A 25,172-nucleotide genomic window follows, 5' to 3' on the forward strand; every position below is an offset into this window, starting at 1 on the left:
GGGAGGTGGCAGATACTGATGAAACGGACTGAAGTGCATTAATTCGTTCCCAAAATTGCCACTACCTCCTGCCTGCACAAACTCTTGTCAACAACAAAATGAGGTGTTCAGGAATCAGTGGCTACCTGTGAAACAGACGGGGAAGGTTACAGTCTCACAAGAAAAAAAAAAGCGGCACTGCCTTTCACAACAAGCCCAAAACAAGAGCAACCCATGTTAGAGTATGGGTGTTTATGCAAATTACAACCCACGACTTTATTATAAGCGGACTTGGCAACTGTGAAGGTTACCTCGGCCGCCAGTTTCAATTGGACAGTAGCGATTTGAGGAGGCTCGTGCTGTGTGAGATGCTCTCCTTTCTTTTAAGTTGTGTTGGATTTACTGCTGTGTTAAATTTTAATGATGCAAACAAATAAAACATAATCAATACGTTCATTTGCAATTTTAATTTGGTCAGTTCTGAGAGGGCATCAACAACTTGGATGTTGTTGCGCTGTTTTGGGGCGATCGAGCTGGCTTATGACATCCAGTTCACAAACTATATTTATTAACGTGGAGGGCAGACACGTGTTGTCTTTGGACATAGCTGGGATAAAAAAAAGGACAGGAATTAATTCATTTAAGCAGCTCACTTGCTCTTCGTGTTTAACTTTAACTTAGTTTTTACAACAAGGGTATTCTCAAACAGCTGCTTTAATACTATAACAAATGCATAATGCAGTTTGTGGTAAGTGGTTTTATACAGAACTGTAAACTCACAAGATATATACAACATGACAGACCAGACACAGCAAAAAACAATAATAAAAAAGACCGCCCGCATTAGCATTAAGGTGAACTACTCCACTGCTAACCATAAAATCACCTATCAGCCACTACTTTCTGCCATCTTGGAATCCACAGTAACAACTGACCTGATTCCTTGCAATATTTATAGTTAAGGATAAACACGCTCATTAACATTTACACGTGAAATGCGGGTTTCCATGTGAAACTGGGCGTGGTTTTCCCGTGTGTTTCATCATTTACACGACTAAATGAGATTTACCCTATCCCTCTCTTTGGCCGTTTTTTTCAGCCACAAACCTGATTTACACGAGTAATTCTCCCAAACGTGCACGCACATCGCCATTTCACGTGTAAATTGACCTGCATGGAAACCCCATGATTGTATTTTCAGACTATTCATATTTGTTGAGATGTTTATTTCCTGATTTACCCAGGTATCAGTATGAATACATTTGGATTTGAAGTTGCTGTTAAGAGAAACAAAGAAATTCCCTTTAACAAATGAAACAACAGGTGGTGCTATATGCTATATAAAAATGATATTACAATTAACGTGGACTCCATTCACATGGAGCAGACAGGGACTGCAGTGCTTGTGCCATTTCGCTGAATGCCACACCGTTCAGATTTCAGTCCTGCTACTCTTATTTTGTTTTTAGCTTTTTCCGCGCCTGGAACTGCTGTGTTTTGCTCTTGATAGATTTGATCAGCATGGAGAGCCCTGGGTCCAGTGTTTTTTTGGCTGGCTCCTTCTCCTCTCCAAGCTCCCTCTCCTTTTTCTGAACAGCATCGTCACAGCTTTGCTGCTGCGCCTCTCTCCGCCGCATCTTCTCTTCCACAATTCTCTGCGTGGCCTTGGTCTTCTTGAACCCAGGTTCTGAGGGGTCCAGGTTAAACAGGTGGGAGGTGTACATAGCTTGGAAACGGGGGTCAGACACATCCACCTGCACACAAGGACACATGAGAAAAACTGGTGTTATCTTTAATTATACCCCTTTTCACTTCTAAAGGATTTTGAAGCACACATTTTGAATTTGCAGATCATGGGAACCAAGGTGAATAAACAAGTTGTAATGCCATTCTAATATTGATAGAATATCAAACAAATGTTCAAGTTGAACATACGTATTTTAACTTTTTCCTCAATGAAGAAAATGCTTCGTTAGCTTTAAACACAGAACATGTTTTATTAGTTCGTTTTACCCCATTACCCACTTTCCATTTCACTTCACTGAGTCAGATAACATCTAATGCTAAACATCTGGCAGCACTTATCAGAAAAAAGACTTAAAATCTACAATTACTGATTTAGAGAAAATGGACAGTTTCATCTTGACTTTAAATGAATAAACATGTAGAACTACATGGGATACTGAATGTTTAGTACATCAGCGTAAACTAGCTATTTAGCATAAATAAATTCTACATCAGAAATGTTTTGTTTCTCCTAATAGCTATCATGTGTTTTAATAGAATGCACTGAATCAATTGCATTGGAGAAAAACTTTTATGCAGGCAGTTCAGGGAAGTCTTATGACATTAGAATACATGGTGCCTTTTCCATATGAAAAAAGTTCCCTAATTCCCTAAATTGAGGAAAACAGTTATTCATTATAACTTAATAAGAACATGTGAAAATAAAACCAAACAACTGTCTGAGCAGTTTCTTTCACCCCGTGATGGCATCACTGAATGATTTTATCTCATCACATCTGAATAAGTTTACCCTTTAAAGCCTACAACAAATGATGCACCACCCACGTTGGTTAGGGACTAACTAGCATTAGGGACTAGGTACTTGCAGCTATTCTGTATGATGAAAACTATAAAAGCCAGAATGCACTTAATTAATTTGGCTCAAATACCTAAATGGTCTGAACTTTTGACACACATTACATTATACATTCTGCACAGCAACTATGAGGGTTGGAATCCATGGATATGGATTTTATGAACGTATTCTATGTGGTATTCTCATCACTTAAGAGGAGTATGTGGGAAAGAAAAAAAAGGCTACATACATATATGCATATATATATTTACTGTTACAGAATCGGTGTTCTGCCATTTTCTCTTGTTGTGAGGAACGGATATGACAGACAAAGAGCAAAGGTATCTGAGCCGTAAATCTCCCTCCCGACCAGAAAAGGCGCTGTGTAAGGTTGGTTGTAGGTATTCCCCTTGACTAGCGGCCGCGACAGTAGGCGGAAACTGGAAGTCGGACATCTTGGGGAAGACATGTAGCTGCAAGTACTCCAAACAACTCCATGGTGATAAGATACGGGTCAGGCAACGATTGGTTAAACCATGGCAACGGGCTGATTGCAGGGAGGAGTTTGGTGGTACAAAGGGGATGCAGTTACGCGAGTAAGGCCCCCTATGGCGATGATACTAACACGCCAGAACGCTGTGTTTGTTATTGTTTTTGTGTTACAGAGGAGGAGGAGTGAGAGACCCAGGAGCTGCAGCCACGGAGCCAGCATGGGACACCCTGAGCACTTACCTTCACTGCACAAACACAGCACAGACACAGACACAGACACCACTTTCCCCGGGAACTACAGAGCACAGTTTCGTGCACGGAGGATTTTGGTTTTGGAGTGTCATATTTGTTTGAGACTGCAAACCTGCCATATTGGCTTCCCCTATACCACTGTTTATTATTTAATTTGCATTTAATAAATACAGACGTTTTTCCACTGGGAGTTTTGTCTGGACAGTCACTTTATTCCCCACACCACTCACGTCCTGTCACACACATGTTCCTTTGAAAAGTGAACACTGCACGAAGAGTGATGCGTATAAATTTGTCATTCGCTTCCAACATATATATAAACCAAAACCAACATCCATACCTGGAACTCATCCTCTTCCAGCAGCTCCTCTTGCTTCAAGAGCTTCTTCTTTTTCTTTTTGCTCAGGTTTTGCTGCTCTACAATCTTGTCGTAGTTAAAATGCTTTTTATTGTCATCCTCATCATCCATCATCAGTAAAGACATTTCCGCCTGGAAATAAAAGGTATAAATACGAATTTAACATTAACCACACCGCATATAATGATATAGTACAGTGTACAAGCATCGTGTGGATCAGCAATGCTACACAGTAAAAGCCATTTTTTCACACAAAATCGTTTCATGACAATAGCACAAAAATTCTCATTCTGCACAAAAGCTTGACAAAGGATTCTGTTTTATGCACGGTTTTTCTCTCCAATGTGAAATACCCAAGTGGAATGCTGCTTTATCACTGCAACCCATGTACTGGCAGAGGACAGAAGACGAATGTGCTTCCTCTATTCCTGCTCAAATCACCTCCTTTCATCTGGTGAACCCAAGCAGTTGATGTTGCCAAGCTACTGAACCTTGGATTAAGTTCAGCCTGCCACACTCTTGTGGATTATGTACTAATCGGATAGTGACTTTTGCTTAACCTTTGATGTATACCACTACCATGTTATCATTTCTTTCTCTTTTACATCATTGGCAATCTCTTTGATAATACATATATAAATGTACCTGGTGTATATAAAATCATTAAATAACAGTTAAAATGCACCTTTTGCTTTTCTATTTCAGCTTCTTCCTCTGGAGTTCTCTCATCCTCTTTGGATTTTTTATTTTTCTTTGATTTCTTTTTTTGCCCAATTCCTAAACACCAAGAAAACAATAAACATATTACTGCAGATACCCTTGAGCTTCAAAACATGACTATAAAAGTATATCAAATGCCAAATCCAGTAAATGACAGCAAGTTACAAGGGATGAGACTTGTGGCCCAATAGCTAGAATAAACAGGAACGTTTGTAAATGGTCTTTCTGAAAAAGTAGGCTGTTCAGATGGCTAAACTGTGGATGGACGTAGTAAACCGATATCAACCCATATTTAAGGCCAAGGGACACTGTAGCTTTAAGTGAAGTCTAAGCCTAAAATAAAGATCTGAATGTTCTTCTGATTCAATATTGTTTGGATTATGACTTAAAATACAAGGCTTCTGTTCATACACTATATTTCTGACAGTGACTGACACTGCTTACCAGTTTTTCCAAATTCTTCAGCAAAGTAAGGATCATCTATATCAACATCAGGAGGAAGTTCGTCATCACTGAGATCTTCAGCACTGACCTAGAAAAATAAACCCACATTATCAAACTCAAATTGGGCTAAGATTTTTTTGTTTATAATAAAAGACAGTAGAAAGAGCACACATCAGCTTTTCTGTTTCTGGGCTTTTTTAATCCTTTATACCTTTAACTGTGACTATTACATTTTTAACCCAATCAGAAATCAAGTGGATATTGTTGCAAAAAGATTATGCTTTAAGATAGGGCTAAGGAAAGGCTTTAAAAATAATTGATATATTTTTTCCATTTTCTCACCAATCATTATTTCAAATGTCTAAAGTAAATTACCAACAATTCATTAAGACCGGGTCATTTTATATGCATTCTGGAACCCCAAAAAGGTCAAAAGGTCAAAATTCAGGGTAATGCATTTTAAGAAGACCAATACATATTACAATACGTGTTCTTAACCAGTATTTGTGGTCTGAAAAACATGACTGAGAACTGCCTGCTATAGAGTGGTGTTTTTTCCCCAGTGTGCCTTTTTTTGCATATACGGTATATGATCGCTCGTACTGATCACTTCAACTTCCTCTGCTGGCAAATGTGTGATCGACAACATTTTTCTAAACGGAATGAGGTTTAAAAAACATCTGGAAGCAAACGTTCCTTTCATTCTGGGCGCTGACATCTTCACGCACGCTGTCAGAACTGCCGTAAACGATACAAAACATGACCCAAAACGTATGCAAATTAGCAAAACGGTAATGATTCGTCACACACTTGTGACCTTCCCTTAGCCCTACCTTAAACCACAGGTTGTTTTGTTAATTCTTGATTGAAAATGTAATAGCAACCCACTTGTAGGAGTACAACAACTAATTGTAGCACTATTGTGATGTGGTTTTGTGTATTTGGAAGCTTTGGTTTTAAATAACAGTATACACTCTATAGTTTTAAAAAATAGGCGTCAATTAAGATTGTTATAGACTGTATATCCAAATACAGCTAATTCCTACACGTATAAGATGTATTATAAACTGTGTTTCAGCATAAACATTGAAGTGTATCTAGAGCCAGGATTTCTTTGTAAAACAAATGATTTCCAAGCAAAAAAAGATGCTCCCAGAACATTTTGACTGTAGCCAATCCAAGTGATCAAAAGGTAAGGTTCTGGGTGGACCAACAAGTTCATTTTTTCTTTAATCATACACGTTTTGTAATTCTGTTTATTTTAACTGACACGGCCAGATGAAAGTATGTGCAAGGTCGTTTGGAAGAGTGCGGCCATGAACATCACCCGAGGTCTGGATTTCGATGGATGATTTTAGCATGGCATGCAGTTTCTGTGTAAACAGACATGTGCTTGGAGGACATCCAATAGTTGCAATTCATTGCAAGGTTTATTTGGGGGGAATATATATATATATATATATATATATATATATATATATATATAAATATATATAAATATAATCTCAAGACTATTTTACCCTTGTCCAAAGTTTAAACACTGAAGTTTATTGTAGGTTACCTTTTTCACATCTGCTTTCTTTTTAAGCTTTTTCTTCTCCTTCTTCTTTTCTAAAAACATTTCCCAAGGGGTCAGATTATCCTTCCCTTCCAGTTTCTTCTTAACCAGTTGTTCGGCTGTCTCTTTAAGACCTGGAATAATAAGCAGTGTTTTGTGCATGTATAAATACAGATGTGTATCAAACATTAAGATAATAAAATGTCTTGTCTAAACTACAGCTGTCCCACTTTATAACGCCCCCCTCGTATACCGCCGGCTATTCTCTCTGAACAAATGTCACCAATATAAAAACAGTGCTATTTGTACCCTTTATATCGCCACCCTGCTGTCTGCCACCGCCAACTTCCCCAGCCAAGCAAACGTAAATATAAGCATTGTAGTTTCCCTCATTGTAGCGCCAGCGAAATAATGTTATGCAGGTAACCTTTGACTCACTTTCCTAGTTCATTGTTAACTGAACGTTCATACCAATGTCATCAACACTCCTGCTCCTAAAGCAAAACAGTAAGTACAAAATGGCGAGTCGTCCCTACATTTAATATTTAACACCAGAGCAAAAGAAAAAAAATCTGCATGTATGCATCTGAAAATAAGAAAGCAAGACATTGCAAATGTTTTCTCGCTTAAGTGAGGCATATACTGTTAATCGAAGGACAATTGGAGACATCCTAATGGATAAAAACAAATGGCTTACCTTGATGGAACGGGTGGATTTGTTTAACCTGAAAAAGGCTTGACGCAGTCTAAAATAAGTGACTTTTATAAACCACAGTAAATGTTTAAAAAAGGTACGGTAAGAGATTTGTTTGTTTACGTGCAAGTTTTGCACAAATGAAGGCTCACTTAAACTAAAGCTGCAGTTTTGTAAACAGCAGAATAGTTTTTTTTTCACTTTTCGTTTTAAAAAAGTGTTTGCCTGTACATATTCAACGTTTTTGTTTTTAACTGCTTAAAAAAAAATGCTGTTGAGCTTAAATTGCTTGTAAAATAAATAGATGGAATCGTTCAATCGAGGATAGTATTCAGCAGGCTTACAGTCGTGCCACAAACAGTTACCAGGAACTGTTGTTTGGGTGATTTGACACTAAATGAGTGTTTATTTTTTATTTATTTATTTTAAGTATAAACTGTTCCTCAAAAGTAACATGTAAGTTTCATACAGATGGGAAAAGATGATAAAATGTCACTAGTAGACCTACTGTTGTGTTAAGCACTAGTACTGTAGTTTTAAAAAAGATGAATGTTTTATTAAAATGGCCTGGAGATACCGTAATTGTATAACTAAAAAAAATAAAACGTTTGAATTTATTGCAAACATAGTAGGTTGTGTGTGTGTGTGTGTGTTTTTTTGTTGTTGTTGTTGTTGTTTTTGACCCTCACTATAACGCCACCCTCGCTTATTGCCCGTTTTTGCCCATGGCCCTTACCTGGCAGTATATAAAGAGGTTTGACTTAAAACTTAAAAAGCTCACATGACCTCAATATGGCAGCCATATTGGGTCAGAGATCAATTTTATGGTCAGTAACAGATTTAGGATGATAGATTGGTCTCTGAGATTCAAGGTTTTGACACTATGGCTGTGGGAAAATGACACCCACAATCCACCTTGAATATCTCAAGGCATTAGATCTTTATAATTCAGAAACCAAAAAGTCACGTGGCCCCAATACGGCAGCAATCTTACGTCATAGGTCAATGTGAAAGCTACTGTTAGATTTTGTCTGCCAAGTTTCAACAACACTGAAAATATGAAGTTGCCAGCTTAAGTGGTTTATTAGATATTAGTAGTGGTAGGTGTGGCGTGACAAACTCATACAAGCTCTCTATGGGGACACTTAATTATTAAACCATGTCAAACATTCTGGCAACTGCCTTAAATCAGTGTTAGGATAAGAACTTACCATTATCCACAATATTTAAATCAATAGTTTGGTCTGACTGAAGGCTGTACACTTTTATCAACCCCTTCACTAAAATGTATTGTAACTGAATTACAGCAACATGTTTTACCCCTAACAATACAGATTTGTCACACAATTTTGCCTTTTAAATATCTAAAATATTGGCTTTGTTGAGTTCTTCAAAGTTTTTTCTCTTATCTTATTGGTTACTGATTGCTCTTTTGTTCCTTTTTCTTTTTCCACCGGTGTTATAGAACAGGTTTTAGCTCTCCCACCAACCCCTAGTCCCCATACTGGACCCAGCTCCTGGACCCAGCTCCTGGTCCAGGCCCTGGTACTCTCCCGCCTAGACTACTGCAACTCCCTCCTGGCTGGCCTCCCTGCGTCCGCCACCCGTCCGCTCCAGCTCATCCAGAACTCTGCTGCCCGCCTGGTGTTCTCTCTGCCTCGCTTCGCCCACGCTACTCCACTACTCCGCTCGCTCCACTGGCTCCCGATCACCGCTCGCATCCAGTTCAAGACTCTTGTACTAGCCTACAGATGCCTTGACCAGTCTGCACCCAGCTACCTCCAGACCCTCATCTCTCCCTACACCCCCACTCGACCTCTCCGCTCCGCCTGCACTAGAAGACTAGCTCTACCACCGCTACGCTCCCCTGCCTCCAAAGCCCGCTCCTTCTCCACCCTTGCTCCGCAGTGGTGGAATGACCTTCCTACAGATGTCAGGACTGCCCAGTCCCTGACCACATTCCGGCGCCTCCTTAAGACTCACCTCTTCAAAGAGCACCTGTAGAACTCCTCTGTTTGTATCCTGGGACACTATCACCCTTCATGTAAATGTGCTTTATTTTGCTCTTATCAGCCCCTATTTTACTGCATTTAATCCTGTACTTCAGAATACTGTAATCTGCCAAGTTTTTAACCTGTAGTACTTTGTATTTAGTCACATCCTGATGTAACTATCACTATTACCTGCTGTATTATTGAATTGTGGTTTGTCAAACTTGTACTTTACTTGAACAAAAGTTATTGTATTTCTTGCTCTTATTGTATTACTTGTATTGTAACGCTTGAAATGTTTTTGCTTACGATTGTAAGTCGCCCTGGATAAGGGCGTCTGCTAAGAAATAAATAATAATAATAATAATAATAATACTAATGAACCACCCATTGTTCTTTCAGATAAACTTTTAAATTAAGTTCATGTTGCCTGCCAATCCTCTAAATATTATTTGCCACAAACCTATGTATCATAATGAACTGGTCTAGTGTGAAAATCCCCATTCTGAATTCTTCATTATGTACAAAACAGACGGAGGCTGTTATAGGGAGTTGTGCCAAAATGAACCCCAAAATAATTTTGAAGCAAAACATACTAGATCACAAAGGGCTGATGTAAGGATAGGCGTAGTGCAAATGTAAGCTTAAGAGTAATGCAAATTACTTAACACGCACAAATAATGAGTTGCAATCATGATAATGAGGGTTGCAATGAGTGCTGCCTTCTGCGGCTGCACTTACAGCCCAGAGGTGAGGTGAATTAGGAGTACAGTCAGCAGTAGGCGCTGTATGAGAATTGTGGAGTACGAAAATCAAACCAAACAAAAAGAATGTCAGAGGAAGGGTAGCAAAGTTCTCGTTGTCTAGAAAAGAAAAGAAAGGTTTTCTAAGGAGGAGCGCAGAGTCCTCACAGCTGAGGTCACTCAGCATGAAATTGAGTTATTTGGAAAAGCCTCAGCCAACATCAATTATGCTACCAAAGAGGCCATATGGTCCTTTATACTGGAGAAAGTAAATGCTGTGGCTGTGTTACCAGGATAGTCAACCAGGTGATTAAAAGGTGAAATTCAGCTATTAGGTCTAGAATGACCTACAGAGTAAGACGATAACGCCTTACCACCTCAAACAAAATTACCCTGGGTTTGAATATGCAGGGTCTTCTCTGTCTTGCCCTTCTCCTTCTAAGGTTTTCCTGCCTGTTCTCAACAAGGAAGTGTACCACAGCAGCCATCCCGAGACCAATGACAAGTCTCTGAAGGTGTGTGGTTTTATACAGCTCTTAATTCTTGCTTCTACAATGGTTTGCACCTTGTAAGAGGTGCAAAGTTTTTGGAGGGTCAGCAATTGATAAAATCCTTACAATTGGTAAAATCCTTCCATCTCATTATAATGTTTGCACCCGCTTAGTATTCCAGATCCCTGCCAATTTCATGCTCTTTTTTCCATTTGAATACATTTCAATATCACTTAAATGGATTAATATTGGCAAAGTTAAATGGATTAATGATGGCAAAGTGCTACTTTGATTGCTGGTATAGAACGGCAGGTGAAAACCATACTCTACATATGCCTAATTTTTAGTGGCCGCAGTGTATAGTGTTATAACCTTGTGCCACAAGTCATATATCAAACCCCCTATTTTGTTTATTTTTTATATCATAAAGCTTGGTCTTGAAATTGTTAAAAGAGTTGCTTGCAACATGAAACACATGAATGGTCTATTGCTAAAATGTGGTGCAACTTTCAAGAATCGCAAAAAAATAAAAAAGGATCCTCGATAGGGTTCACAGTATTATCGGTCATAAGAAATGTTGTGATTGAAAACAGGCAGTTTCTGCTCACTGATGCTTGTCTCTTACTAGCATACCATTAGCCTGCACATGCAGTATCTAAAAGGTTTCTTGAATGACTGCGTAGCTGTTAACACATCCCCTGTTAAAACTAATCACCATATTTACTTTTCTCTGTATAAAAGAAAAAATGCTTCCTTCTGTTGTACTTGGGCATGTGAGCGTCCTCCGATCTCACAAGCCTAAAGCCAGAATCGCTTTTATGCCAAGCAATCCAGAGCAGAGGTGGGCGGGCTACCGATCCCGGAGATCAGCCTTGCTTTTCATCCACTCTGAATGTGCTCGGTGTCAGGTCAGTAGGGTTCGCTGTTGAGCAATGAGGAGAAGCAATCCCTGCTGGTTTCCCATCCCCCACCCTGGGAGTGTCACAGCCAATGTGATGCCCCCTTCGGAGTCCCCAGCAAAGTTTGGCCTCTCTGCACAGCCTGGGAGCGAACTGGCGCTGTCCAAGCTGTGTGACTCATCCTGCACTCCCAGCGGCAGTGCTTTAACTGGATGAGCCACTCAGGGACCCGGAGATTCATTTTTTAAATGCTCATTAATTATGCGTTTGTCTATTTCTTGACGTTAACTTTTTTTTAAATGTATTTTTGTATTAATACACCAGGCTTTTATCAGCATCTAGTTTGTTTGTGCGCTGCGAAACAAAGAGAGGCTATATTTGTTCCTTGACTTTCAGCTCCATGTTATCACATGGGTTTATTCAGCCAGGTTTAATATCTCACACGACTAAATGCCAAAAGGAAATTCTCTTAACACTACTTCTGGAAATAATGTGTACAGTCTGTTCTGGTTAAATATGCTATACATATTTAGCCAAAATGCTATAAATCCTATCAACTGTGTGCCAACAATCCTGTTTAATTTACACATCACAGCCCACCAGAAGTGTTATGTAACATCTTGTAACATCAAATTGCTTCCCACCCACCTTCGTTTGTTTTTTATATGTACATCGAGCGAAGTTGGCAACTCAGTGAGTGCAATAAGTTGCATTAGAAATGGACAGATTAATTTGTTACATGAGATAACAGTTGTGTGGACCACCACTGGCATTTACATTTACTGGATCCGAGGAAGACCCAAGCCCCAGTGCATTATTTGTCAGGAGGTTTTGTCACACAAAACTTCTAATCCTGCAAAATTGAGACACCATTTATCTATAAAGCATTTAGAATGTGAAAAAATAACTTTTATAAACAAAAAAAAAAACAGGAAACAGGAACTTTGCCATCACCAACTTTCAATGCGTAAAATGACAACATTCCTTGATCAACTGGTAACTTAGTTAGGTATGTTATATAAATACTGTATTAGTAATTTTTGATTAAGTGATGTAAGCAAATGATTGCATCATCTATACAGCTGGTCATTCATTTTTAGTAGTAAACTACAATTAGTTTAACTTACTGGTTGAGACACAAGCCAGTTATATATTCTGCTCTGTCACCAAATGATCTGTTATAATTCTTGTGCAAGATCTGATTTGGATTGCCCTTTACCGACACACCGCTGTTTGCTATATGTTACATTTGGTTGGTTATCATTAATACAATTTAGGCTTTTATACTAGCTTCGTAAATCAAGGACCAGATGGAATCATATTTGAGTAAATTATTAAACCATATCTAAAATAAAGTACAGAGCTTGGAATAAATTATAGAATTAGTAACTGAGATATGTTAGGATAATGGCATTTGTCATTTTTATGTGTCTGTTTCTGTCTGTTGTCTTGCCAAGAATGGCAAGCAGCAGTTGTTGATGCACAGTTCACCCCCTAGTCTCTGTAAGTCGCTTTGGATAAAAACATCTGCTAAATGACCAATAATAATAATAATAATAATAATAATAATAATAATAATAAATCCTGGCGTTTTAACACATCACACAGTTGCAATGTTCTTTTAGGCAAAGGAAGATTTAAAATTTAGTCTAGTGCTGTCCTCTAGTGGCTACCTGAGGAACTATATGTAAACATGTTACCTTACTTCTATGGTGCACAGTTCTATTAACTTTCTAAGATGGACAATTATGAGATCATTATCCTGTAGAACCTAAACCGACCAACAAGGCCATTCATTGAGCAGTATCTGAATTATAACAAACAATTACGCCACTATCCTTTGTTGTGTTTTGTAAATGAATACAGCAGAAGACATACTTACTTAGGGAGCACTACTTAACACAACCCAATATTGTGCAAATAGACATGAAAGATATTACTTCAAGTGGTAAAAAATTTGCAGCTTGTTTGTAAGGAAGGGTTGCGGTTATCTCCATATAATTGGCATGCCAAAATGCCTTAGGATTGGGCTTTGCCTATTAATAGCATCTTCTTAAAATAAACTCTGCTTTTTATTTCATCAATCCTTCAATTAAAAAACATACCCATAATAAAAAGAGCAGCAGGTGGCTAAACATTCTGGGAATTAGCTAAGCTATTAATTCGAACTATCTTTAATCTTCAATAATGAGCCATATATTGACAGTACAATTGCTTTCTAATTAACAAGTATAATTACCCTGGGGCTAAGTGTTGCTCTCAGATCAGAAGGTAGGGCAGATACTAGGGGTGCAGGATAATACTGATATACCAGGATATTGCGATATTCATCAGGCAATACAATAACCGGTGTTTGAACAACAAAACTGGTATTTTTGGTTAAAGTGATTCAGGGAAACATCTACTGGAAAATGTTGGTTATTATCTCGCAAGCTGTGCTAACACAGAAGAAAATATGGCAGAAGCACACTTGACTTTGAGCTGCTTAAATTCTGCAAAGCAAAGTCACATGTGTGGAATCATTTCCTAAAATAAAAATCTAAAAAGGATGGCTGTATAGCATCAAACATTGCAGTATGTTGTTTATGCAAGGCTAAAGTAAAATATGCTGGCAGTACCACCAACCTTGCATACAATGGTGTAGTCCTACATTTTAAAATATTGATTTTTCAAAAACACATTATACGAATTCACGTTTTATTTGTACATTGAACTTGAGGTAACATTTAATAGGTAATGCATGCGTCTTGCATGCGACTTTTAGGCTACTCCCCTAGTCAGTGCTGCCAGATTGGCAGTTTTTCAGCCAAATTTGGCTTGTTTTGAAAGCAGATTTTTTGACTTTTTATCATGCATATTCCTTTGGATTATGAGATCCTCTCCAGCACAGAACTTCAATCACCACAATGCCCTGTATATCAAGCTCCCCCCCCCCGCTCCCAGCTTTTTCTTTTTACATTTATTTTTAAAGACTATCTGCCGACAGTTCTGGACAATGTAATTCTACACTATATTCTGAATTTTTTTTTTTTTCCTGGACCCGCTGCATTTGATCTCATCAGATAAAAAAAAAAAAAAAACAGCGGTTCTGGTACTGTAAGTTGTGAGAAAAAAAAACATGCAAAGTAGATACATTTATAAATAGTTTATAACATTACTTACCAGTATTTTTTATTTTACTTTAAACACTAGCACCACCATAGCCGCTTTTTGAATGGCTTTTGCAATTCAAATTTAAATATCTTGTGCACGTCCGTTCTTAAGTGTTACTAAATATTTAAATTAAATACCCATACGGTGTTTCAGCTGCAGAATCGTAAAAATGATTAAGTTATAAGCACTTGCTTCTTCAACCGCCAGACTCGCAGTTTATGTGGCATATTGAAATCAATACAATATAGCCGACAATTTAATCTGGGCTTTGTAATGAAATCAAAGTCATTGTGAAAGAGTGTATTATATACTCCTGTCCAGTGCTAAAACACTAATGAAAGTCACTCCACACATCATATATTATCATTATTATTATTATTTATTTTATTAGTAGTTGTCATAAAATATACAGATTGAATCACAATACATTGTGATCACTTACAGATGTAAAAAAATAAAAAAATGTGCTTATTCTAAGCTCTCTGCCGAGATCAGTGACCATCGGGACGAAAGCCAGAGACTGTTGCATTTTACAATGAAACGAAGTACGGTGTGGATATACTGGATCAAATGGCACGGCTGTAGTCTATCAAAGGTGGTACTCACAGGTGGCCTGTGGCTGTTTTTTTTTTATAATGTTTTGGACCTGGCAGCCATCAACGCTTTGGTTTTGTACAAGGAGTGCACTGGCAACTCAATCACTTGGGGGGACTTTATTTTGCACCTAGGCCTGGAGCTACGGCAGAAACATTTTGATAAGAGACACGAAAGCTGGCTGGCAAATGCACCTCAACCTTCAGCAAGCGCTGCACCCACTGGCACATGGAATAAGAGACAATGCCAGGTTGCTAAATGCAATAAAAACAGCTTTTGATGTCTGCGAAAAGGCAGTCTGTGGCAAATGCACTGGTACAGTTGAAAAGCGTGTTTTCTGCGTAGATTGTACTTAGAAAGCTGTAATAGAACTCTGAACAGACAGACGGCCTTTGAACTCGAAGCGCTTTCACGTTGCATAAGTTATGTTATATTTTTGTTTTATGCTATTTTTATAACTAGTTATTTATGTTTTATAATTTTATATGTGCATACAGCTTTCTACACCTGTTTACACAGAAGTTTATTGCGCAAAGTATATTTTATTACAGTTTTTCATGTTTATGTATATGTGCTTTTTAATTTTCAAGTTTAATTTTCAATGGAAATATGGCGTTTCTGCTCTGATATATATTAAGTTGTATCTGATTGTTTGTTTTTAATTTTCATATCGAAGCTGTTTTATAATGGAGCCGCAAATTTTGCGGGTATGTAGTACAGAATTGTGGCGGTTCTAGTGTTAAATAAATGTGTAGCACTTATGCTTTTGTAATATATATTACATTTTAAAAGCAAGGTCAGTCGTTTATTCTAAACCCCGGGTCTCTGCACTGACCGATATATAAAGCAGCTTTAAACCTGTGTTTATGGCCAGTCATACGATGCACTTCTGAAAAACATGTTTAATATAAAATGAACAGAAAGATATTATTTATAATAAAAATTACATTTAAAATCAATGTTTTTAGAGAATTTTAAATAACTTTCAAACCAGCACTGTTTTTCTAATTTTCAAATTGGGAGCACATGCACGTACTTCGGAGGATCTTACTCGGCATTTCATATGAGAGTTTAATTTGTCATATTACATTCCATAAAAATGACAAAAAAAACAGTTTATGTAGATTTATTTTGGTTCAACATCAGCATCATTTCCAGTTAAATTCAATATGTATCGCAATATATTGCAATATTGTCTTCAGTATTGCAATATAGCTCCTCAGTCCCAATTCTGACCCCTAATATAGATACTATTGTAAACAAACTTTAAAACATTCAATAATAATATTTCCAGTATTACTAAAATAAACTTAAACTATGGTAGATATGTTTTTAGTTGCAAAGATACCTAGGCCCACATTTACAAAAAATTGTGAAAGGAGCATCAGTCCGGTAACATTAAAAATCTGATACCAAACACCTTGGTCATACCTTTTTTAATGTAACGTTTGCATGGCTTGTTACTAGTTTTGTAATATTAACAGTTTGAATAAGTTGGACATTGCATTTGGTTTAAATGCACATTTTCACGAATAAAATAAATGTACAAAACATATTTCTAAAGAGTGCCTGACTTTCCATGGTAGGTTGTAATTTTCCTCTTACCAGAGTACCCTTTAACTGGTATATATTTTTCAAAAAATGGGACAGCTAAACACCCCATGTCAGCTTGACATGTTCCATCTAAATAATGGTACAGGCGATTCTAAGACTAAGATGACGATGATGCACTGACTGGTCACAAGTAAACACTAAAAATAAGAAAAATGTAATGGCCTCCACAGTATCCTGTTGTAAGGATATGCATATGCAACAGGGGTAGAATTTTTTTAAGAAATACAGCATAAGTGATGAAGTTGAACCAACCTGGCACCCATTTGATTTCCATCTCCATATCCTTGTCCTCGCGCTTCTTGTCTTTCTCCTGGATGCTCTTCAGAAGCTCCCGGTACTTTGCCATCTGCTCTTCGTCATCTTTGTGGGCTTTCTTCGGTCTGCTGGCCTTTCCTTGTTCTGTATCGTCTACATTGGCAGCTGAAGGGCAAATAAAGTGCAGTACATCAGCAAACAGGTAGGAAACACGTCTTGAGACGTTTAAGAACAAGCAGTCCTACCTTCTGCTATCACAGGCTGCAATTAAACATTTGTAACATATAGGTTACATATTCAAAATCTAGGGTGAGAGCTAGATCAGATACCGGAACGGAGAATTCTCATTCATTAAAAAAACAAAAAAACAAAACAAAACAAAAAAAAAAAAAACAGAGTTAGTACCAAGACGTTTTTGGAGTAAAAAACTTTTCACAATCTTTCTCACTTTGCTCCGACTCGTCCACAATGTCTTCCATCTCCTCCTCCTCCTCCTCTTCGCTAGATGAAGCCAGATACGCTTGAAAATCCATGTCGAGAATCTCATCCTTCTTAAAGGTTCTGCTCAGTGCGGTGACACGTTCGTGATCTGTCTCATCCCACGTCAGCTCCACCTTTCATAGAAACACAATATTTGTACATTATAGTAAGTCTTCCCAACTGAATTGTAACTTCACATCCTCATTAACAAAACACAACCCTTATTGTAACTAATTAAATAGTTACAGCGTCTTATATGGAAATAAGTCATACACTAAATTATATAGTAGAATACGCAAGACTGACCTGCCAAGAGGAGTTATTTTTCCTAGAAATCTTTAAAGCGCTTGTAAAACCCATTATCCTAATGTTAACTTAATGTATTTTAATGGACCATACACAAAGTAATTAAACATGCAAGGCATTTACATGCAATCTTTACGACTGCCATTTTTTTCAAAGCGGTCATAATTTAATCAATAGTTAAAGTGGTTCTTGTTTGAACATATACATTAGTTACTACTCTCTGCTCAGCCTCACCAAATATTTCAGAGCAATCAGACAGTAGACAAAAGAGTGTGCAGACCTGTAGAAAGAGTATGGTTCTACTCCTAGTGTTATACATAGGATCTCTTTTGTTTAAAGTTTGGAAGTGTTCTTTCCTCTCTACCTTTGATGTTGCCATTGCTGTTGAGGTAAAATATTTTGGGGTATACGAAGCCAAGTCAACATCTGCAGCAACATCTTTTGGCTCCTCATCAAACATAACGTTGTCTGGAATAAACCTGAAAAAAGACAGAAAGAATAACAATCATTGCACTGTGTTTGAACAGTAAAGGAATTGTTAGCTGGCTGTCCTTAGTAGCCAACTTCTTGAGAGAGGATTCGGGAATCCTGCTTTAACTGACCTCACCTATTTATAAACCTAAAGCCGAGGGGACACTAGTCTACATGTTGCTTGCAACATACAAGCTACAAGTTTCAGGCAACTTTGTTGCAAGCAACTGTATCAAAGGACTGTTGATTTTGTAGAAGCAACAATATGTCATAGAATAAATCAGCCAATGAAAGTAATGTAAAAAGTCATGTGACTGGCTTCTTCACTGGTGAAAAAAACTAAGAAAAATGGCGACGAAAATGAATGCCGAGCCGGTGCAAGATATTGTGAGGGAGACTCTATTGATTTTTTTCAGGGTGATTTTTGATTTATTTATTTATTTATTTATTTTCTTCTTTTTTAAAAAAAATTTATTTTAAAAATAGGTTCCTGATAGTTTGTCAGCCATTAAAGTCAACAAAATTATGAATATTATATTCCTTGAAAAAAACTGTTTTAAGCATAATGTTGTGTTAACATTATAGTCTAATATTAGAGATTACAACAAAAAAAAGCTGGTTTGGTACCGATGCAGAAACATTAGAGGGTTCATGTTAAACTGCAATGGTGTGTTAAGTTTAAGTTTCCAAGTTGTGTTTTCAGTGGTCATTTTGTCTCAAATAAAGGCTTTCATTTGATACAACTGAACAGTAATGGATAAAGTGAGTCCTACTTTTTGTTTAAAGCTGTTTGAACACTGCAGTTCAGCAGACGCAACTTGAAAATATTGTTACAGTTACCGATATCTGATTTGTGGAAGAAAAAAAAGAATCCTCACCTGGCAATTAGGAATTCTGTTCAAAATAATATAAAAACTATAACAATAAATCACATTTCAACTTCTCTCTATTTACAATTAGTTGTATTTACAAATAAAGCAGAAAAACATTAAAGACAAAAATGATGAGGGTAAGGATAAATAAGGGCAGCAGTGTGGAGTAGTGGTTAGGGCTCTGGACTCTTGACCGGAGGGTTGTGGGTTCAATCCCCAGTGGGGGACGCTGCTGTTGTACCCTTGATCAAGGTACTTTACCTAGATTGCTCCAGTAAAAACCCAACTGTATAAATGGGTAATTGTATGTAAAAATAATGTGAAATAATGTATAATGTGATATCTTGTAACAATTGTAAATCGCCCTGGATAAGGGCGTCTGCTAAGAAATAAATAATAAATAAATATTACCTATACAATCCTATATATACATATTTATGGATAAAGTTTATTTTATTATATTGAAAAAAATGCTGGTAAATTCTGTAGACACTGAATAACACTAATACACTTTTTGATAGGAAATATCATGTATGTTTTGTCTTCTCTGTGTTGTCTATCAACATTCTATCTACAATTTCAACATACTGTAGAATAGCGTTCCCTAAAATGTGAAGTAACAACGCAGAAACAACAGATTTCTTTTAGTAACACTATATATGAAGGTGCTACTTATTAATGTTTTATAAATGTTTTACATAATATGATTAATAACTATGTTATATCATGCTAATAAAGCATTCTAGATGGTTTATAACCATACAACAACCATAGACAGAATTATGTTGTTATAAAGGGGACAGTTTTTAGCCACCTATTGTACTTTGGGATGTTTAAACAGAATTCCATCTATGGATATTGCGTAGTTATAATCCATCTATAATGCTTTATTAACACTATAACAGTTATTAAGCATATATTATATGTATTAATAAAACATTAATAAGCAGAACCTTAATATAAAGTGTTACCTTTCATTCTACATTTTCTAGTGTCCCCTTGGCTTAAAGCCTGGCAATGTGTTCCAAATACAAGTTCAGGGGTTAGCTCTATAAAGATCTTAACAGAAACATCGGATAACACCACAGCATTATGCATCTGTGTACTATCTTCCTGCACCAGTGCTGCAAAATAATTCAAATCGTTTGACTGCTGACATTTATAACATTGTCACTGCTTAAAGCTTCTATCTTTTCGTGCACCACTGATTGCTTAGTATATTTTTTAAAAGGAATTTAGAAAAATAAGTAAATCTGTTTTTTTGTGTTTATTTATTTTTACAGTAACTTAAGTAAATGAAACAAGGAGGTTTTATTAATGATATTATAGAACTGTGAGAAACATGGCAAATATATATGGATTAAGTCAAAAGATTACGAGGTCTATTTAATTGATCTAAACAGCCTTTTTCATAGTTATACAGACAAATATACCAACAGGACTAATATGCACTATTGGATGTCTAGATGTCATAATCTTGGGTCTTTACTAATCATTTAAACAGTGGCAGTATTTAGATCAATTAAACAGCTGAGCATTGATGACCAGCTATGTGTATAAAAGTCTGCCTGAAACGGAGGAATGTTTTCCTGTACCTGAGGTCTAAGAAGGAGCAGCTGCTTTCATATTCAAAGCCGTCACACTCTTCGTAGATTTTGCTGGCAGTTTCTGGAGAGTCACAGTCCACCACGGCATAAAAGTACTTCATACGCTTGAATTGGTACTCCCGCATTTTTTCTCTATAGATCCTGCAATAGAAGAAGAACAGTTAAAAATTCAAATGTCAACATCCTAGTAAGGACCAGCAAAGAGAAAATGCATGTTTCTAATTCCTGGTATAATACTGCCCCCCTGTGGAAACAACAGTTTTGCAATAACGCTTCACTGTTGTATGAAGCTCAACAGAAGTTAAACCCCAGTTTAAAAGCGTCTGACTGACTTAAGGCGGAAAAAAGAAGACACGTTTTTTGAAAAACTAGGATTTTATACCATTTCTGTTCCAGGCCCAAAGGAGATTGTTTATTGTGTTTGTGTTTAATTGATTAACCTATTTCTCATTATTCAAAAGTCTTTAGACAATGGTCAGTAGAAAAAGCTGCCTAAGTGTCTCTTTTTTGACTATCAGTACTACTCTACCACCTTGTGCAGACATTGATTCTAATAAAATAGTTAACCAAGGCTAAAATCCATTCTCTTAGCATTAGCAGCTTTTATTCTTTGCTTGATTTTTATATTAATTGGGGGTATGCAGATTTGTTTTAAGAACCACTCTGTATCTTTACAGCTGTGTATGGCACACTTTACTTCCGGTAGTCTGACATAGTGAGATTTTGGCCTCACTCACTGTGTGCATGTATGTATGCATGTAATATATATCGATATAATGTATGTATGTATGTATGTATGTATGTATGTGTATATATATATATATATATATATATATATATATATATATATATATATATATATATATATATATATATATATATATATATATATATATATATATAACGTTTGTCGTTACCTCTCCTGTTCTGTATCTTTGTCAGGGTCTTCGGGAAGGGCTGCCAGCTCTAAGGGTCCCTGAAGCTGTTCAGCCTGCATTCTTTGTTCTCCAAACTCTGAAGGATATATCTAAAGGAGATGCAATACACCGTATAAATGAGTAAGCAACTTTGCACAAAGCATTTTTCCATAAAATAATAAATCCTCAGAACATGCCTAACCCAGAGCTGGATTGAACTCTTGAAGCCCTAAGCACACAGGATCTCAAGGACACAGACACTGTCACAGAAATAATTCTGATATCCATCAATCTTGTCGAGCCTGACATGTCCAGTTTAACTGTTGTGATTCTCATTACACAGTGCCCAGCGATGCCTCCTCACTAAAGGCACTCAAAATCAAGATTGATGTTGGAGTGAAAGATGAATGAGTGGCTTTTTAGGATTCCTATTGACCACAACATCACATCTTTTCAGCAATGTCAAGGTTGGCCCCACAGTTAGATGTAACAAAACAGCATTAACTAAGTTCATTAGCATTCAGCTAGCAGCTCTTTCTTAACCCAGGAATACCAAAAGGGCAAAAGGGCATCCTTAACACATACTCTACAATATATAAAAGCTACATTACCATAAATCAGTTTTAGTCGTGATGTGCAAGACAGCATTTATCTGATAGAAAGAGGGCTCATAGTATATGCTCTGTTGACAGTTTTCTGTACTCAGATATCTGACAAGATTTTTGAATCCCCATACTATCCAAAGAGGCCATTCCTTACCTTGACAGAAAGCACAACGCCTCCTTTGGGTTTAAACGAATTCAATAAAGCCAGCAAGTCTTTTGCCTTCAGTCTGTCCCAGTCCATGTTACAAACTGCTAATCTTCGTGTAACCTGTTAGGTTGAAAAACGAGGGGACAAAAAATATATGTGAATAAAAAATAATAATAATAACAATACTAATAATATATATATATATATATATATATATATATATATATATAGAGAGAGAGAGAGAGAGAGAGAGAGAGAGAGAAGGGTAGAAAATAATTAACCCACCTGCATCAGTCCAACAAGTAGTGAGTTGACAAAAAGACACAGAAGGGAAAGAAGACAGGCGGAAAGACACAAACAAAAGAAGCAGAGGGAGAAAAGGAAAGCAAATAAGCAATGCAAGAAAGGTTTTTTTTTTATCAGTAGAACAGGTAAACAAACCACGTACCGTGTCACCTCTGGGGGCGTCCTTCCACAGCTCCCCCCAGTCATGCTCCACATCGTCCTCCTTTCGCAGCAGATCAGTCAAGTCGTCCTCTTCGTCTTCTTCAGAGCTGGTCTCAATGTTCCCTTTACCTCTAGCCAGGTCAGGGCCGCTGTCACTCTCCTCTTCAGAATCACTTCCCTCATCAGAATCTTCCTCGTCTGATTCAGCCTCTTCTTCCTCTTGTCCCTCATCCTCATCATCTTCTGACGACTCAGCTTCCTCAATGCTGCCATAACCCTCATTCTCTACAATAAATTGAACAATTGCATTCAAGAAATATACAGTGGACTTCAAAAAGAGCTAGGTATGTTGTCATTCTAATTCTAATTTAAAATCAGTTCAGTTTTGGTGTTCACCTATAAGACACCTCCCCTATCAGTGCAATCCAACATATTTTATCAGAACCCACCTTTAAAACTCCCTCACTCTTTATGTCAACATATTTTCTGATTGATAGCACCTGTTAACTCATTTAATTCTGGTTTCACTTGATTCTGAAAAGAAAATTTACAAACCTGATCCATCCACATCTTCATCAGAAAGAGCATCTTTCATTTTAAGTTTGGTCAGCTTCTTGTTTTCTGGAGCTTTTTGTTTTTTCAATTCAGATAAAATAATTTTCTGCCCCTCTTGTATGGGTTCAACTTTACTGCAACCCTCTGTTTCAATTGACTGTAAAACCTTTTTGGCTTTGCTTTTCTTGTTCAACTTGTCAATGGAAACCTCCAGAGTGGGTGATTCGCTTTCTAATTGTTCACATTTTATTGTTCCACAAGTGGCTTCCTTTTCTTTTTTGCTCTTACTTTTCCCTTTAGTTTTGGGCTTCTCTGTGTTTTGTTCTACTAATTGTCGCACATCTTCAGTTTCCACTTTCGCTTTAGACTTGACCTTCTTTTTCTTACTACTAAGCTTTTTGTCTTCATGGTCTGACTCTTCGGAATCTGACAGGTCATAAAACCGTTTGAGGTCATCCGTGGAGCTGTGGTTGATTGGTCTGCCTCTTTTGTCCACCGTGTATTTGAGCTTAAATTGTTTGTCATGAAACATAGCCTGAAACCTCTTATCAATCTTAATTTTGCGCTGCCTTTCAGGCATCTCCCAAAACCTTGGGTCCTTCATTACACGGTTAAACCGATCATCATCACCTTGTTTCGGTTTGGATGCCATTTTCGGGTTCTATTCCAAACACCAATAAAAAATGAATAAATCTGAAATTAGAAAAAAAAAAAAAAAAAAAAAAACAACAACATTATGTAAGTATTGGTTATTTATTCAATTTAACTTTACACACACCAACAGGTTGAATCCTAGACAAGTTTGAATAACAGACATTTGCACTGTCTGTTAACAAAAAAAGTTATACAATTTAAAAAATGGAGAACCCCAATATTTAAGCACTTGGTGGCAGTGCAAAAATCCCATTCAATGAAAAGTTCAAACAAAGCCAGAGGGATGACCAACATTCAATTCAGTACTATTTAGCACAGCACAGCACAGCACAACTCAGCATGGAAGTAGTTCTGCACCTACTTAAACTGAATACTTATTGCTACGTTTGTATTTCATTTTTACTCTAACAACATGTATTGAGGACATACGACTTTTTAAATATATGCCTATGGATAGTAAATCACTTGTTTAAAGTAAATATTTCATGATTCCATTGGTTTAGTTAAGCTGTCATTTTTACATACTGAACACCAAATTAAAATACTGTTGCAGTATACACGAATTCCACATAATTACAAAAATAAGGCCTAAATACACATACAGTTTACTTTAACTATTTGTATTTATTAATCAGGATGACCTGACGTATCAAATTCATAATTCTCTACTGACACTATCACGGGTTGTCATGACATGCAAGATTTTGTACTACTTTTTGTATATTTTAATGTCGCCCTACATTTGGAAGACATAAACTTAACTAGCCGTTAAATTTATACAAATAAATCCTTAATTTTCAAACCATAAATTATTCAATGTTTATAAGAGATAGCTACTGTACTTGTAAAGTTCCTTTCTAAACAAGAAATCAGCTACGTAGAACAACGATGGGGTACAACTCTGTCCTGTAACACTTTCGAAACCGTTAAATAAAAATGTAATTTGTTTTTGATTTTTTTTTATAAACACTTACCAAAGCTATGTGAGCACACACTACAACAGCACCCAGCTAAACCCACGTGGTATAGCTCCCACAATCCTCTTCTCCAGTACTGTAAAGCATTTCCTTCTCCCCTCCCTCTATCTACGGCAGTTCAAATAAGACAAAAATCCTTCTGGTCAATTCAATGTGAAAGATCGTACTGTAGTCATACAAAAAGTCTACTTAAAATATATCTGACAAATATATGTCATGATTTATTTTTTTTACACATGGGACTTGCAGTATAACAAAATAATTGCAGGAAATCCTAAAATTAGAAACTTGTTTTCATGACAAAGTATGTTTGCT

The 25,172-nt window shown here is 36.9% G+C and overlaps 1 protein-coding gene across 1 annotated transcript; it reads right to left on the reverse strand.

The window, feature by feature from the left end:
• Positions 1 to 675: 675 nt before the first annotated feature.
• esf1 (ESF1, nucleolar pre-rRNA processing protein, homolog (S. cerevisiae)) lies at positions 676 to 24,973 on the reverse strand. Its single transcript, XM_034003879.3, has 14 exons — positions 24,855 to 24,973; positions 23,227 to 23,919; positions 22,673 to 22,956; positions 22,231 to 22,344; positions 21,472 to 21,581; positions 20,543 to 20,695; positions 17,969 to 18,083; positions 17,267 to 17,432; positions 16,816 to 16,983; positions 6,388 to 6,518; positions 4,827 to 4,914; positions 4,348 to 4,439; positions 3,645 to 3,794; positions 676 to 1,733 (listed from the first exon to the last, which is right to left on the reverse strand). Exons 2-14 carry the CDS (start codon positions 23,876 to 23,878, stop codon positions 1,434 to 1,436), a joined length of 2,523 nt encoding a protein of 840 aa, XP_033859770.2. The 5' UTR covers positions 23,879 to 23,919; positions 24,855 to 24,973; the 3' UTR covers positions 676 to 1,433.
• Positions 24,974 to 25,172: the final 199 nt, after the last annotated feature.

This window comes from Acipenser ruthenus, chromosome 5 (genome assembly GCF_902713425.1).
Source record: "Acipenser ruthenus chromosome 5, fAciRut3.2 maternal haplotype, whole genome shotgun sequence".
Lineage (NCBI taxonomy): Eukaryota > Metazoa > Chordata > Actinopteri > Acipenseriformes > Acipenseridae > Acipenser > Acipenser ruthenus.